The sequence below is a fragment of the Ziziphus jujuba genome, chromosome 11 (assembly GCF_031755915.1).
Source record: "Ziziphus jujuba cultivar Dongzao chromosome 11, ASM3175591v1".
In the NCBI taxonomy this organism is placed as follows: Eukaryota; Viridiplantae; Streptophyta; class Magnoliopsida; order Rosales; family Rhamnaceae; genus Ziziphus; species Ziziphus jujuba.
The window spans coordinates 7,656,534-7,671,826 of NC_083389.1; the positions used below are offsets into that span (position 1 = coordinate 7,656,534).

The 15,293-nt window shown below is 33.9% G+C and overlaps 3 protein-coding genes across 4 annotated transcripts; all 3 read left to right on the forward strand.

Moving 5' to 3' along the window:
• Positions 1–1,147: 1,147 nt before the first annotated feature.
• On the forward strand, positions 1,148–2,733 carry LOC107406603 (zinc finger protein ZAT5). The gene has a single exon (XM_048465530.2). The coding sequence runs from the start codon at positions 1,610–1,612 to the stop codon at positions 2,573–2,575; it is 966 nt and encodes a 321-aa protein (XP_048321487.1). The 5' UTR covers positions 1,148–1,609; the 3' UTR covers positions 2,576–2,733.
• A 3,016-nt stretch (positions 2,734–5,749) lies between these two features.
• On the forward strand, positions 5,750–8,286 carry LOC107406602 (uncharacterized). Of its 2 annotated transcripts, none has more exons than XM_016013743.4 (6): positions 5,750–5,988; positions 7,134–7,225; positions 7,343–7,421; positions 7,518–7,612; positions 7,855–7,950; positions 8,033–8,286. In XM_016013743.4, exons 1-6 carry the CDS (start codon positions 5,808–5,810, stop codon positions 8,108–8,110), a joined length of 621 nt encoding a protein of 206 aa, XP_015869229.2. In that variant the 5' UTR covers positions 5,750–5,807; the 3' UTR covers positions 8,111–8,286. The 2 variants fall into 2 exon arrangements, with proteins under 2 accessions (XP_015869229.2, XP_015868995.1); XM_016013509.4 differs by having other exon boundaries at positions 8,041–8,286.
• A 935-nt stretch (positions 8,287–9,221) lies between these two features.
• Positions 9,222–12,111, forward strand: LOC107406392 (ras-related protein RABE1c). Its single transcript, XM_016013505.4, has 8 exons — positions 9,222–9,556; positions 10,269–10,341; positions 10,422–10,522; positions 10,629–10,694; positions 10,868–10,965; positions 11,051–11,113; positions 11,399–11,491; positions 11,573–12,111. The coding sequence occupies exons 1-8, from the start codon at positions 9,484–9,486 to the stop codon at positions 11,654–11,656; spliced, it is 651 nt and encodes a 216-aa protein (XP_015868991.1). The 5' UTR covers positions 9,222–9,483; the 3' UTR covers positions 11,657–12,111.
• The last annotated feature ends 3,182 nt before the right edge of the window (positions 12,112–15,293 follow it).

A 15,293-nucleotide genomic window follows, 5' to 3' on the forward strand; every position in this document is an offset into this window, starting at 1 on the left:
TGCTTTTGCTATTCATTTCATGTAAGCAAGATAATATATACCACCACGCCGCAAACTCATTACATATTATTTTGTTCCAATTTGTCTTTATCCCTAATTGGTTTAAATTTCCTTCTATACATATATACGGAATACTTACCAAAAAAAAAAAAAAAAAACACACTTAGAAATTTTAACAACAATTTCCAGCCATTATACTCTCCTAGCTAGCTAGTGGATACATCAAAATTAGTTTTTTTAATTAATTACTAGTTGTATGAGAAAGACTTATCTGCCCTCGTTTTCTAATCCTATAATGCAATTTTCTTTTGGTTGTACCATCAATGCTGTTGTTATTACAAAATCATGGAAGATACAACATATATGTATGCATGTTGCATGAGAATCATAAAAAATTTATTTTAATAAATATATATACATACATATACATTGTAACTAAGAAGTCAATCAATTCACTAGGTATATGGCTGCTTCCATTTTGGATGCATTCAGTCAATTAAATCGGTTGGAATTTTTTTTTCTTTTTTTGGAATAAAAAGATGAACTGTAAAGAAATATATAGAAAAATAAATTTAAATCAATTTGCCTCGGAAAAATAAATCTTTTTATGTGATTCGGATCTACTTGCTAGGTCTATATGTAGTGTGTATTCTGTTGTGTTCTACTAAGGGGTTAGTAATGATTTCATGGCTTTCACCAACCCTAATGATTGGGTTAGAGTGTGTAAGATGTTCATCAAATAATTGGGATTCATATAGTCGGCGTGATTTTTGGGGTTGTTGTCTAGACAATGAAGTCATCACTCTCTCTATAATATCAAGTGGGTGGGTCAACTGCACATGAACTGCTTGATTAAAAGCCCTCCTAATATAATTCCAAACCTCATTAATTAATTGAAAACTAATTTAATTATCAAAATTGTACCCAACTTACACAACTCATGACATCTCACAAACATCTCCACCTACAATGTTTTATTTTTTTTTTCAAATATATTTTAAAATTAGTTAATTATAGTTTCTTCAAAATGTTACTCTTTTAGAAGCAAAAGAAACATACTAATTAAAACAATTTCAGAGAGAGAGTGAGGAAAAATAAAATAAAAAGCACAAATAAAAAAGGGGTGGGGGTGTGGAAGAAGCGCAAATTCTGTGGTTCCAGGCTTGCAAACCAATCCTCCAGAAAGGAATCGTTGGAAAAAAGTAATGGGTTTGCTTCAAAGCCAACCGAATCTCACTCGTTTCCTCGCCTCCTCATACTTACATTGCATCTCTCTCTCTCTCTTTCTCTTACGATACACACCTGTATATATCAAAATATATGCCTATATATATATATATATGTATAACTTCCAAGTTTGGAAACACCAAGGCTGGCATTGGTATTTGGCATTTGGTAACCAAATACTTCACGGTTACTATACTATTCACGGGGGCGCTTTTTGAGTCTTTTGATCATTTCCTATTCTCACCACCATTCCCACTATAATTACACCCCCACCCCCACTTTAATTTCTCTCTCTCTCATTAAAAATATCCTTCTCTCTTTTTTTCTTTCTTTTGTCTGCTTGCTTTTTTTTCTTTTTTTGTTGGTCTAGTTGTCTTTGAAGATGAACATTATGGATGCTCAAGACGAAGTCAAAGATAATTCCCACATGATCAAAGGCAAGCGAACCAAGCGTCAAAGGCCACTATCACCGCTTGCTTTAACCATGGCTTCCTGTTCCTCCGGTGATAACGGCGGTGAAAGTGGAAGAGTCGTCAGTGAGAATTCCGGTGGAATCGTTGACGGTGGTGTTATAACGGCTTCACCCACCACGTCCAATGACTTTGCTGCCGAGAGTACCGAGGAAGAGGAAGACATGGCCAATTGTTTGATTCTTTTGGCTCGTGGTTATACTACTACTACGGGCCGGAAAATCCGAGGTCAGCCCGTGACATCGTCGTCAACGATGACGATGAGTGGCGGTACGAAAGGAGGAGGAGGAGGAGGAGGAGGAGGGGGTATGTATGTTTATCAGTGCAAGACTTGTAACCGGTGTTTTCCATCTTTTCAAGCACTTGGTGGGCATAGAGCCAGTCACAAGAAACCTAAGGCGGCTTCCAATAACAATAATAATAATGTTTTGGATGATAAAAAAGGTTTGGTTTTTATGGAAGCTGCAGAACATGTTGATCATTTCAATCACGCTAGTACTGCTCTTTCTTTGCAAATATCCAACAGGGGTGTTTCCGGTCATAGTCAGAGCAAAGCTAATAAGCTCCACGAGTGTTCCATTTGTGGAGCTGAGTTTACATCTGGTCAAGCTTTAGGTGGTCATATGAGGAGGCACAGAACCTTCATGAACACTAGCACTGCTACCACAACAACAACAACCACGACGACGACGTTGAGCGTTGGAACCAGTACTAGTCCTGAGTCTCAGGAATCGAAGAAAGCAAGAAATGTTAATCTACAGTTAGATCTTAATCTTCCTGCACCCGAAGACGATCGCCGGGAAAACAAGTTTCCTTTTACAGCCAAGGAACAAGTTATTGTCTTCTCTGCTTCTCCTCTGGTGGATTGCCATTACTGATGATCAAGTAGTGGATAAAAAAAAAAAAAAAAAAAAAAAATTTCCATCTTTTTAATTAAATCTGCTTGGGATTTGGAGTTTAATTTAGCTCACCCCAAAATCAATGTGAATTCTCAATTCTTCTCATTAATCCTCAATTCTTTACATATTCTTTTTTACATTCATGTCTATCTTGATGGTACAGAGTTGAAACTTGAATTCTTTTAATTGGGTAAAGTGGCAATTTGTAATATTTTAATGTGACATTTTTTGATTGATTCACAGAAAACAATTAATTGATTAGTGAATTTCAATTTCTGTATATTGTTCAACTAGCGTGACGTTGGTTAATTAATTTTTATTTTGGTTTAATTTTTGTTGTTCCATGTCTTGAATTCTCAAGTATAGTCTAGCTAGCTAGTGATGCGGAAAATTGCAGAGAGAGAGAGAGAGAGAGAGAGAGAGAGAGAGAGAGAGGTGGGGAGGGAGGATTTGGCATATGATCAGTAGTTTGAGACCACCGAAATGAAAGGAGACGAGAAAGTGGTGGATTAGGTTGGGTTGTTTGGTTTGCAAGAAAACTAAAGGTGTGTGTCTCTGTCTATCTGTTTCATATAACTGACAAAACAAAAAAAAAAAAAAAAAAAAAAAAGAACCGAAACGGATGGCAAAGCAAAAGCTAATGGTTAACTGCCCCTCCTTTTATGGATTTACCTTTAAATTTATATAGGAAAGTGATATACTACACGCACTCTCTTAATTCCTTCTAGTTTCTCTCTTACTTACTTTCCACAAAGTTATATATATTTATATATATATATATATATATATATATATCATACAAACCCAAACCATTTCGATTTGGTGTATATATCCTCGCTATCCTTATCTGCCTTCCACTTGGGTACATCTATTAATTTCATAATGTTTTTAAAAAAAAAAAAAAAAAAAATTCTCAACTTCTTAGTTGATCATGGCAATGTGATTACGAAATGTATATAAAGCACGTGCTTCACACATATTGAAGAATAGGTGAATGATAGCCTTGCCATTTGTAATTAGCTGTCCAACATTTTTCTTAATGCATCTTCCTTCCTGGTTCATCAATGTCACTACTCTTTCAGGATTTCTAGCCTTATAACCATGCGAGACTTGGCTGCATTAATTGAACTTTAAGTAAAGGCTAGGGAGAGACTGTTTCATGAAATATTTAAGAACCGCGTATAAATGCAAAAGGCGATCATATATATAAAATGAAGAATTAAACGATTTACTTTTTTGTTTTCTTTTTTAGGCAAATGCTATAACCAACAATAACATGTTAACATGATTTTTCACCACTCTAGCTATAGTAATTAGTTGGTGTGGTATGTATCGAAAACGATAATGTAACTATATGGGGGGAATTTATTCATGATCATTCACGAAGATAAGTACTGTATTGACGTATTTTTAAACTAATAGGAATAGAGGGAGGGAAAAATAAATAAATAAATAAAAGGTCCAGCCTTAAAGTAGTCATTACCGAGTTGGATTAAGTAGCCAAGAGAGAAAAAAGAGAGGTGGAAGGAAGTGATGAGAATAAAGATAAAGTACAAGAAATTTGTCTTGGTGTTTGTAATGTGCTTAATTGGTGGGTTTGTTAAAAAAAGCCAGGGATGCATGTGAAATGTAACCACATTGCGTATACATATTATTATTCGTTTGCATTTATAGAAATAGAAATACAAGAGATGGATGATGAGGCGATGTCATGGGGTCGTTGACATTGCCATATGCACATGTACATGTATGGTTGTTATGCTATTTGGTAGCTGCCTTAAACAATCCCCAAAAACATCTTTAATTCATGGCTCACCAAGACCGTTACACGACATTTAATGTTGTCCTTGTTTGCTGTTTTGGATTTTCCATTTCCCCTTTTTCTTTTTTTCTTTTTTCTTTTCTTTAATGCAAGGACTTCCCTCTTCTCATCCATAATATACACCTAATTACTCACTTAATTATTGCCCCATATATATATATATATATATTACTTTTAATTTCCATTAACAAACCCAAATAATAAATACTCATTTATTTATTTTCTTCAATTTATTAAGTCCCAACCATCAAGAAACTGATAGATGAGAGTTTTTCTTTCATTCACTCTTTCAATGACAAATATATATATATATATATATATATAGATATATATATGTATGTATAGCAGTTAAACAATTAATTAGAATCTATCGAGCAGTTAAATTCTTGTACTTTCAAAATAAAAATTTATCAATTCTAACTTGGCGGTTTTTATTTTTGGTTTTTAATTGACTAAATTACACAGTTTGTATGGATAGAGAAGAGAACTGATGGATTTTAAAATTAATGGTGACTTCCGATAATCATTTCAAATAATTTAAGGAAGTTATTGATGTTTATGAAATTTTCCCACAAAAAAAAAAAAAAAAAAAAGAAGCGGAAAAAGGTATAGTGCTCTTAGGAACATGGTCCCTAGATGGTTTAGCCCAATTAATAAAAAGCCTCCTTTACATCTATGGATCCAAAGTCCAATAACCAGGGTTTTCTGAGTGGGTTATTTGCGTGAGGTCCATACATTATTTTGAAAATTTACCCATCTTTTTGTTTTATAATTTTTCTTTTTCGGAAATAAATCCATCTTCTTGTTCACTGTAAAAATTTAGCAATATGTTTTTTTTTTTAATGAATAGCAATATAGTAATTAATAATAAGTAATCTGTAATAAGTAAATAGATTATTAAAAAGGAGCTTCATATATTTAATATTATATTTACTGATAAGGAAAAAAAAATTATAACAAAATATCCTATATAACTAATAGTTTAGGTTCTTCTATTTTTATTTTCAATTTCATGTTGAACTTGTTTCCATTTTTAATTCCCAATTGAATATCTCAATTATAATTATTTTTTTTGGGTAAAAATGGAAGAATCTCAATTATAATTTTGATTTATTTTGTTATTTATTTATTATTTTTTTGAAGTTTTTTTTTGTTTTTTTGGGTGTTATTTATTCAATCTTTTTGTTTCAAACTTTCAATAATTTTAATCCTTATTGCAAAATAATAATATATATATCTATATATATATATATATATATATTTTTTTTTTTTTTTAAAAAAAAAATAATATTATATTATATTTACACGGCAATGGGCTCTATTTAGGAGTGCATATTATTAGTAGCAGTGAATGAGAGTGGCGGCGGAAGGCAGAAAGCAGAGAGAAAAATGGCGGTTCCGGGGAGAGGGAGGCGAAATGGTGTGATGGAGGAAGACGAGAACGAAGATGAGAACGCTCTTTTCGAAGAAGATGGGGTGATGGAGCTTGAATCCTTTACGCCTCCTCATCTCCAAGCCCTAGCCTCTGCCTCTGAGCTCGGCGACGTTCACGCTCTCCGTCTCGCTCTTGGTACTTCTTCCTCTTCCTCACCGCCTCTTTTTTATATGATTTTTGTTTTCTTTTTTAAATTTGTATATGTTTTTGCCTCGTCTGTACTTTCTTGTTCGGGTTGATTGTTTTGCTTTCGCTATTTGAAATTTTCTAAAATCTCAGCTCTTTTTCAATATAGAAAAGTCTAGGGTTTTTCATCCATGAAAACATTGCATAATGAATGCGGCTTTCAATGGAAAATTTTTAAATTAGTGTACCAAGACCTAAACTTGAAGGGGTTTGTGCGGTTAATCGAAGTTGATTTCTTGCTGTTGTAGAAAACTAGGACGTGTTTTTGTTGAGGTAGCTCGAAAGAAAAGATGCAGCTTTGCCTATTTTGTGAAAAGGGGTATGGTTCTGAGAAAAATTTGAATGACAAAGTTAACTGTTTGTGGCCAAATCTGAAGGTTATCGGATATTAGAGTTATAGAATTTGAAGGTTGGATTTGAGCGCGATGTCGAATTAGAAATTGTGATTGCTTTGCTCTCTGATGGGATGAAACATTGATGCAAAAATGATTCCTAGCTGAATTTACTTGTTCCTACACAGTTTCCTTGAAAATAGGAATTAATGGTGAGATGGTGACTTCAATCTGTGGAATATTGATAATGTGGAAGTTGACCTGATGAAAATGTAGAAGAAAAGAATACATAAGAATTGTTAAAGGAAAGTAGACTTGTGTTTCAAATAACTTTATTGAAGGGATCATCTTACATACCGATTGTTAAGAAAATAGAATTATCAAAACCCCATTATAAAATGTTAGCAGGATAGTACATTTATCTATCTTACTCTTGCTCTTCTGGACAACATAAATCAGAAGGACAATGGTTAAATAGTCTTAGCACATGTTTATAATTCATGCATCTTATATTCTATTTCTTTCATTTTTCTCTATATGCATGCCATGCATGTTTTTAATTTAGATGTAAAAGCTGTCAGAAACATAGTGGTTCTGTACATCTTTGCAGATTTATTACAATAAGATCATTTGCTTGAATTTGTAATTTTTAAATGCAATAGAAAGTAAAATCTAGGTTTCTCATTTATTTGGGACATTCAGATGCAGTATGGTTCTACAAGTCTCTTCTATTTATACTTTCCCCTTCTTGAATTTGTGCAGATAACTTAGAAGGCAGCATTGATCAACCAGTGGAAGATGGGGACACAGCTCTCCATCTGGCCTGTCTCTATGGGCACCTTTCCTGTGTCCAGGTCCGCTCCAACTGAACTGCCTTTTTGATTATTAATCTTCTCTTTGTCTCTGTTTTGTTTATTTTTCAATATTCTTGTATTAGAAACCATTTTATAAGAATAATTGTCTCCATGTAGTTAATTCTGGAAAGAGGAGCGAACTTGGAGGCCCAGGATGAAGATGGGGCGATTCCTCTACATGATGCTTGTGCTGGGGGTAAGTGATGATTTTGTAGTCAAAATTTGAGAAATATATTTATTTTAAAAATAAAAGCTTAATTTGTTTTATTTTTGGCATGGATGACTGATGCAGGATATACGGAGATAGTTCAACTTCTAATTAATAGTGCTAACAGCACAGAGAGCCTAAAAAGGATGCTAGAATCAGTTGATGCAGAGGGTGATACTGTAAGAACTGATAAAATCCGATTTCTTTAGTTTCGAATGGGTGGTTCTAATGTCAAAACCACATTATTTGAATCTCAGAATCATGGATGGCTTCACTTGGAAAAAAGTGCAAAGTGATTTAAAATTTTTCATGATTTTTACCTTATATTTTATTGTCTGCATCTTTTATGAGATGAAGCAGTTGCATGATAATGATACCTTTCATGTTTATCATATTTATCATTTTACATTACTTCCTGCAGCCTCTCCATCATGCAGCGAGAGGTGAACATGCGGATGTTATAAGATTGTTGCTGGCTTCGGGAGCTTCTCCAACAAAAGCAAACCTGTATGGAAAGGTTTGTACTTGAATGCTTTTTCCCTTCTTAACTTGTTTTGTCTTTCCTTCCTCTTTGATTTCCTGATCTAATACTATGGCAGATGCCCAGTGAGCTGCCGGATCTAGACTCAGAAGCTAGGAGAATTTTGGAAGAAGCTGCTAGTGCTGCTGTTGTGTAGCTGAAAATAGTTTTTGTTTATGGCACTCTAGCCGCTTATGGTTTTCTTATTTTATTAAGAATAACATTGAAAAATGTCATTATTAGTTATAAAAATGACAGTTGAGGATGTGTAAAGAACAAACTTTTGAATATACGGGAGATTTAAAAGTTAATATATATTGTTTTTAATAATTATTTAGTAAGACCCTACAACAATTGCTTACAAGGAAACATGTCATTATAATATTTTAGGCTTGGTAATTTTTTGTTGTTTTTTGTTTTTGTAATTATAATAAACAAAAAATTTCTGTATAATAATAAAAATTTACAGCTAAATTAATTCACATAGAGAGAAGGAATATGCAGACTGATTGCCAGCTTGCATAATGAGCTGCCAAGATAACAAGCAGCTCCAAATAATCACCATAATGCCAACATGATATATTTTGCCGCAAAATTTTTTTGGGCAAAGGCATAGTTGTTGGATGTTTTATTTATTTATTTCTTCATTTCTTTATATGTTGTTGCTTTATTTTTGTATTTCCACTTGTGTTGTAAGAGGATAAGAGTAATGTTCCTCCTATCAAATTTGTATACTAAAATTTTAATAATCAATGATGTGGTAACATATTAAATTTGCTTATTAAAATCTTAATAAATGATGATATGGTAATATATAAACGACTGAAAGATCATGACGTAGTAATACATGAAGGATTGATTGATAGATTATTTATGTTTTAAATTCATGGGAAGAAAAGGCAACTGTCCAACGAAGTACATAAATATATAAAGATTGTCTTGTTTGCATCGGGGAAAAAAAAGAAAAAAAAGAAAATAATATTTAATGAAGGAGCATTTTAACACAAAAAGAAAAAAAAAAAAGAAAAGGAAAAGGCCTCGTATGATTGTGGCCCCCACAGAGAGGACAAATCTGAGTAGTTGTAGAAAGAATGGACGTGAATAACGAAGGAAGTGCAAGTTGATGATGACATGGCGAAAGAAAGAACCAATCAGGGGTGAATAATAGGACACGCAAGCAGATGAAGTTGTTAAGTGCATTAGCTTACGGGGACAGCAGATTCTTCCCGTGCAAACGTACAGAGTTTCAACTCTTTTGAGTTTTTTTTTTTTTTTAAGCTGAAAGTTTCAACTCTGAGTTTTGCATCATACTTGTATGATTCTGCAAAAGCTTCTCTTTCACCCAGAAAGTCTCTCCCCTTCCACCCCCGGCTCTCTCACTCAAGTCTCAAAGAGACCGACAGCTTTCAAGCTGCGGATCTAAAAGGCAAACCACCCACTGACTGACAGACAGACGGACCAGACAAAGATACGCGCAGCGATTGACTGAGACTTCCTTCTGTTTCCTGTGAGACTTAGTACGGCTTGCAAATGGCGGCTCCACCGGCTAGGGCCCGCGCTGATTACGATTACCTTATCAAACTCCTTCTTATCGGCGACAGCGGTGAGTCTCTCTCTTTCATCTCTTCTTGCTTTCCCTTTGGCTTTCTATCTTCGAATCCTGGATAAAAGGCTTGAATTCAATCGTCAATTAGATATTATTTATGTATTTTTTTCCTTTTTTTTTAAAAAAAAATTAATAATAATAATGAAATAGGGAGAAGAATGTTTAGTATCATGCTTATTTTTGCTTTGCTATATATATATATATATTGATGATTTTACAAATGTTTGCTTTTCATTTTATAAGTTTTTTTCCGATGTATGTCTGTCGCTGTATGAATTTAGTCGGGATTGCACAAATTGTTTGATAGCCGACAAGAGATGGGACAGGGATAGATTTTATGTTTGAATTATGTGATCAAATTTTGGGACTCGAACAATGCTATGCACATCTATCTAAACCGAATTGATATTTTTACCTTAAACTTTTGAAGCAATTGGATTAGATAAATTAAATTTTCATCCAGTTTGCAAAATAATTGGTGGTAGATACTGCGAAACTTGTGTAATCATATTTTGGATGCCACTTGAAACAAGATAATCTTGAAGACCACATACACCAGGTAACCTTGTAGTTTCATTAAATTTTGTTTGGAAGATTTCGAGCTTGAAGACTTTGTATTCTCTCCCTTCTCTGTATCGTGCGACATTTTTTTTTTTTTTTTAATCAAAAACTTAAAACCTTCACCATGTTTTCTAATATCTACATGCAGGGGTAGGAAAGAGTTGCTTGTTACTGCGTTTCTCAGATGATTCCTTTACCACTAGTTTCATCACCACAATTGGGTTTGTGTTCAATCATAAAAATTAATTTTGTTGATATCCAATAGTTTTGAAGTTTTATGGAGGATGAATTCTTCTACCAGGATTGACTTCAAGATTAGGACTGTTGAGCTGGATGGGAAGCGCATCAAACTGCAAATATGGGATACCGCTGGCCAAGAACGTTTCCGGACAATCACAACAGGTACCCACTTATAAAACTGACAGTTTCAAGGAGGCATTTAAGTTTTACATAGTTGTAAATAATATGATTGTTTTTGTTTACAGATATTGTTTATTGTTTCTTGTAGCTTATTACAGGGGAGCAATGGGTATACTGCTGGTCTACGACGTGACAGATGAATCATCTTTTAACAGTATTTCCTCTTCTCTCTTATTTCTCGCCTTTTGCCTCTCTATTACTAAGCATATTCTGCTTGAATTGTATGAGTCAGCAGGGTTAACTTAAAAAAAAATAATAATAATAAATAAATAAATTAGCACATATGAAGCTTTACATAATTATGATGCTGGTCCGCTATTTATGTAGATATCAGGAACTGGATCAGGAACATTGAGCAGCATGCCTCTGAAAATGTCAACAAAATATTGGTGGGTAACAAAGCTGATATGGATGAGAGCAAAAGGGTAATTAATAGAACTTTATCAATCTATATTTAGAATTTGTTCTTTTAAGGGAATAATTATCAGTAGTCCAAAACTTTTCTTGTAGGCTGTTCCAACATCAAAGGGCCAGGCGTTAGCTGATGAGTATGGCATTAAATTCTTTGAGACGGTGAGTTCGTATATTTGTGAATTGGAATATCAGCTACTATGAAGCTATATTTTGTATGGATTCTGTGTAGACCACATCACCAGTCACCACATGACTGAAACTTGAAAGTTAGGGTCCTGTATTGTCTTGATCTTTTAATTTTTTATAATGCCATGGAATGGAAGTTTTACTTCATTGGATTAAAAAGAAAGTAATTATTCCGCTTGTAAGGTTATCAATTATTCGTCATACACTAGGCCAGGAGATGATTTCAGTAGACTGACATTGTTGAAACCCTTTGAGCAGAGTGCAAAAACAAACCTCAATGTGGAGCAGGTTTTCTTTTCCATTGCAAAAGACATAAAACAAAGGCTTGCAGAAACTGACTCCAAAGCTGAGGTAATTTCTTTCCAGCAGCTTTTGATGGGAGTGTTTGATCTGTAGTTGGGAGTCTTTTTTGACCTGGCTTATTGTGTGCAGCCTCAAACAATCAAGATCAGTAAACCTGATCCTGCAAAGGGATCAACTGCTGCTCCAGAGAAATCAGCATGCTGTGGCTCGTGAGGCTTCTAATCATATAACCTGGATCTCATTTCGTATTCCTCTTTCACATGTGATATAGTCTTTAAAATATGTAGAATTGTTTCCAGTTTGCCAAGTGAACTGGTTAGCACTTGTTTTTAAATCTCCTTAAGGGAGAAAATCTTTTTTTAAGTGCTTTATGATATGGAATGTTTCCCGATTGTCTGCCGCCCACAGAAGCCGATAACAGTCATAGTTGGGTAAAACGATTGTCTTAATTCTGAATTTTTAAGTCAGCTTTTGCTTCCGTTTCGGTGTTAGGATCAAAATATATTCGTTCATTACGATGTCAAAACCCTCTTGCACGTTGACATTGTTCTTCAGGAGTTAAACGGCTTGAGATGAGTATGATCCTTGTCCACGTGGTATTTTAATTTGTAACATGGAAAAATTGAAGCATAATCCTAGAAGTTCAAGTACTCCAACTTTGCCTTGTAGAGATTTGTTTGACAACTCTTGCCTTTTTAATATATTTATCCTTGTTTATCATATGCAATAGAACCGAAACGCCACTCTGGTCAAGCTCAAATTCTTCTTCTTTTTCACTTTCCTTTCTATTACCATTCCCCTATCTTGTATCTCAACATCTATTGGATTTGATGATTGCATATCACATTCGATTAAACTATTTATCCGTTCATACATTGATTCACATGTTACAGCACATTATTAGATTGATTTTGTGAGTTTCGTTCCTCGGGTCAAAGATACCTTTATGGTTTTAGCTTCGATTTGGGCTGCAACTACCAAATCTTTTAAGTTTGTGACTTCACAAATTCTTCGCATTGCTGCACTACGATCTGTAACTTAAAAGCAAGAGTCTGGCAATGAAGAAGTGAAGAAGGTTTAAAGGTTAAGCGGATGTCAACCGAGGTTTCATCATACATACATGCTTCATTCAAATTCCGAACTAGAGAAACATGTGGAGATCATCCTTTAAATCACGGGTTTTTTTTAATAAAAAATAAAAAACTAAACAATAGGAGTTTTCTACTAATATAATATTAGAAAATAAAAAAGTAGGAATTTTCTAAACATAGTCTACAAAACAATTATTTAGTTTTGATTTGAATAGAGTGAGTAAATAACCTTTTTAGCAATTAGTGTAAGAAAATATTAATTGTTGAACAAACGGTATTAAAATAGAAATTAGAGAACATTGTGAAACAAATGGCTTTTTGGTTATTAAAGTAAAATAAAATTGTAATTGTGTTTTTTTTTTTTTTTTTTGGGTGGGAAAGTATCTCAAAGTTTACTTGTGCATCCCACTTAACGGGGAAAATCAAGAGACAAGGTGTCAAATGATTTAGACGCACTGGTCCCAAAATTACAGCCGTGAGGAAAAATCCATGATGACGTGGCTACAAGTTTTGATTACCTTGTTATCAGCAAAGGTAGTTGGTTTGACCAATATAAAGAAGTCAATAATTGTCCGAATGGTCGTTGTCTTTGTTTGATTGTGCTATGGGCTTCTCTTGCAGCCAAAAGTCTCTCCTATCTGAGACACGCCTTCAAGCTGCGGTTCTAAACGAAGCCACTGATACAGGAACTTAAAAAAAAAAGGGGAAAAAAAAAAAATCAAAAAACGGTGCTCCAGATGAGTCGGATTGCTCGCAAAAGATGGTTTCCATTACATCATGAAGGCGGTGAGTCTGTGTTCCTATATATCTTCTTGCTCGTCATGTGTTGATTGTCAGTTTTGTCACAGTCAAACATTGTTGAATAAATTGAATAGAAATACCATTGGAATTCATTATAATTCGCTGTTTTTCTATTTTAGTATTTGTTATTTATTCGTCTTGGTGCAAAGATAAGTTTTGGGTGTGGTGCTTGAAGATATAGACTGTTTTTTCTGTCGAATTCAATTATGAATTTATGAGTATGTGGGGTAATATGCAAATATTTTCCCCTCTCTATCCCTCTCTTTAGTCTAGCTCCTTAAAAATATTAAGTAGATAGATTTTTATGTATTGTACAGCTACTTTAGTCTCTCACCGCTTTTAACATGTACGTGAGGTTTTCAACAAAAAATCTGTAAAATTACAAAATGTTTCTTATAGATTATGCATGGGAGCTGTGGATGTATTGCTGGTCAACTATGCAACAGACGAACAATGGTTTTTTTTTCTTTTTTTTTTCCCTCCACACTTCTCTATTTCTAACCTTATATTCCTTGAAAAATAATCTTAAAAATGAATCTTTACACATTTAGGATCCTGGCCCACTATTTGATCTGGACATCAGGAACTGGATCAGAAACATTGAGCGTCATGCCCCTAGCAATGTGAACAAAATATTAGTGGGTGACAAAGTTCACTTGGATGAGGGCAAAAGGGTAATAAATGAAACCTTCTCAACATCTATCTCGGAGTCTGCACTCACTGAGACATAATAATGAGTAGTTTAAAACTTTTTCTTGTAGGCTGTTCAAAAACCAAAGGGCCAGGCATTAGCCAATGAGTACGGGATTAAGTTCTTTGAGACTGTTTAAGTGTTGGCTGTTCACATGATTTTGAAAGCCAGACTAGCCCCATTGTGTCGTCTATATTTTGATCATTTAATTTAATGCCTCGAAACTTTGGTCTTATCGAAATGAGCAGCATTTGTAATTGTAACTGGGTCCAATAGATCATTCACCACAAAAATAAATAAATAAATATAATAAGAAAACTGGGTCCAGGAGAGCACATGTGTAAACTGACAATGTTGGAGCTCCTTGAGCAGAGTGCAAAAACAAAAATCAATGTAAAGCAATTTTTCTTTTCCGGTGATAGAGACATAAAGCAAAGGCTTGCAGAGCTTGACTGCAAAGCTGAGGTTTTTGCTTTTCGGTACCTTTTTATGGTAGTTGTTGATCTGTAATTGAAACTTTTTTTTGACCTTCTTTCTTCTCGTCCAGCCTGAAACAATCAAGATCACTAAACCTGATCCAGCGAAGGGTTCAGACAAATCAGCATGCTATAGAGCTCATTAGGTTTCCCAGAAATGCTCAAATTCTTTTATATTCATCTTGCACATGTGATATAGTCCTTGAAACCTATAGAGCTTATTTAAATCTTTTATTTATTTATTTTTTTTTCCTTCGTAATTCATCAATAATTCATTTAGGCAGAAAATCTGCCACCGGTTCATGGAATTAATATAAGTTTTTTTTTTTTTTAAATATATATATATATATAGTTCAAATCCATTCTACACTAATCCTTGAGTGAATAATTTTTCTATATATATATATATATATTATGAAATTTAAGGTTTGAGATTAGTATTTTGAGCCCAAGCCTATGATATTATGTGTATGAAAAACATAATTAGCATTTTTCGATATTGGTGGTCCTTTAGTCTACCCTAGTCTAATCTATCTTTACTCTCTCTCTCTCTCTCTCTCTCTCTCTCTCTCTCTCTATTTTCCTTCACTCTTTCCGTTCAATTTTCTCTCCTATCCGGAAAAAAGTTGATTTGGTAATCAGATATTACAGTCTATTCAATAATTTATTCGTAACGTCCGTTTGATCTTTAAAAGAGACAATAGAATAATCTTTTAATTTTATTGCATTTTATGGCTAATTGATTCCATTTCATTGTTGAATTTATTTCATCTTTTAAAAAGACAGTGGAA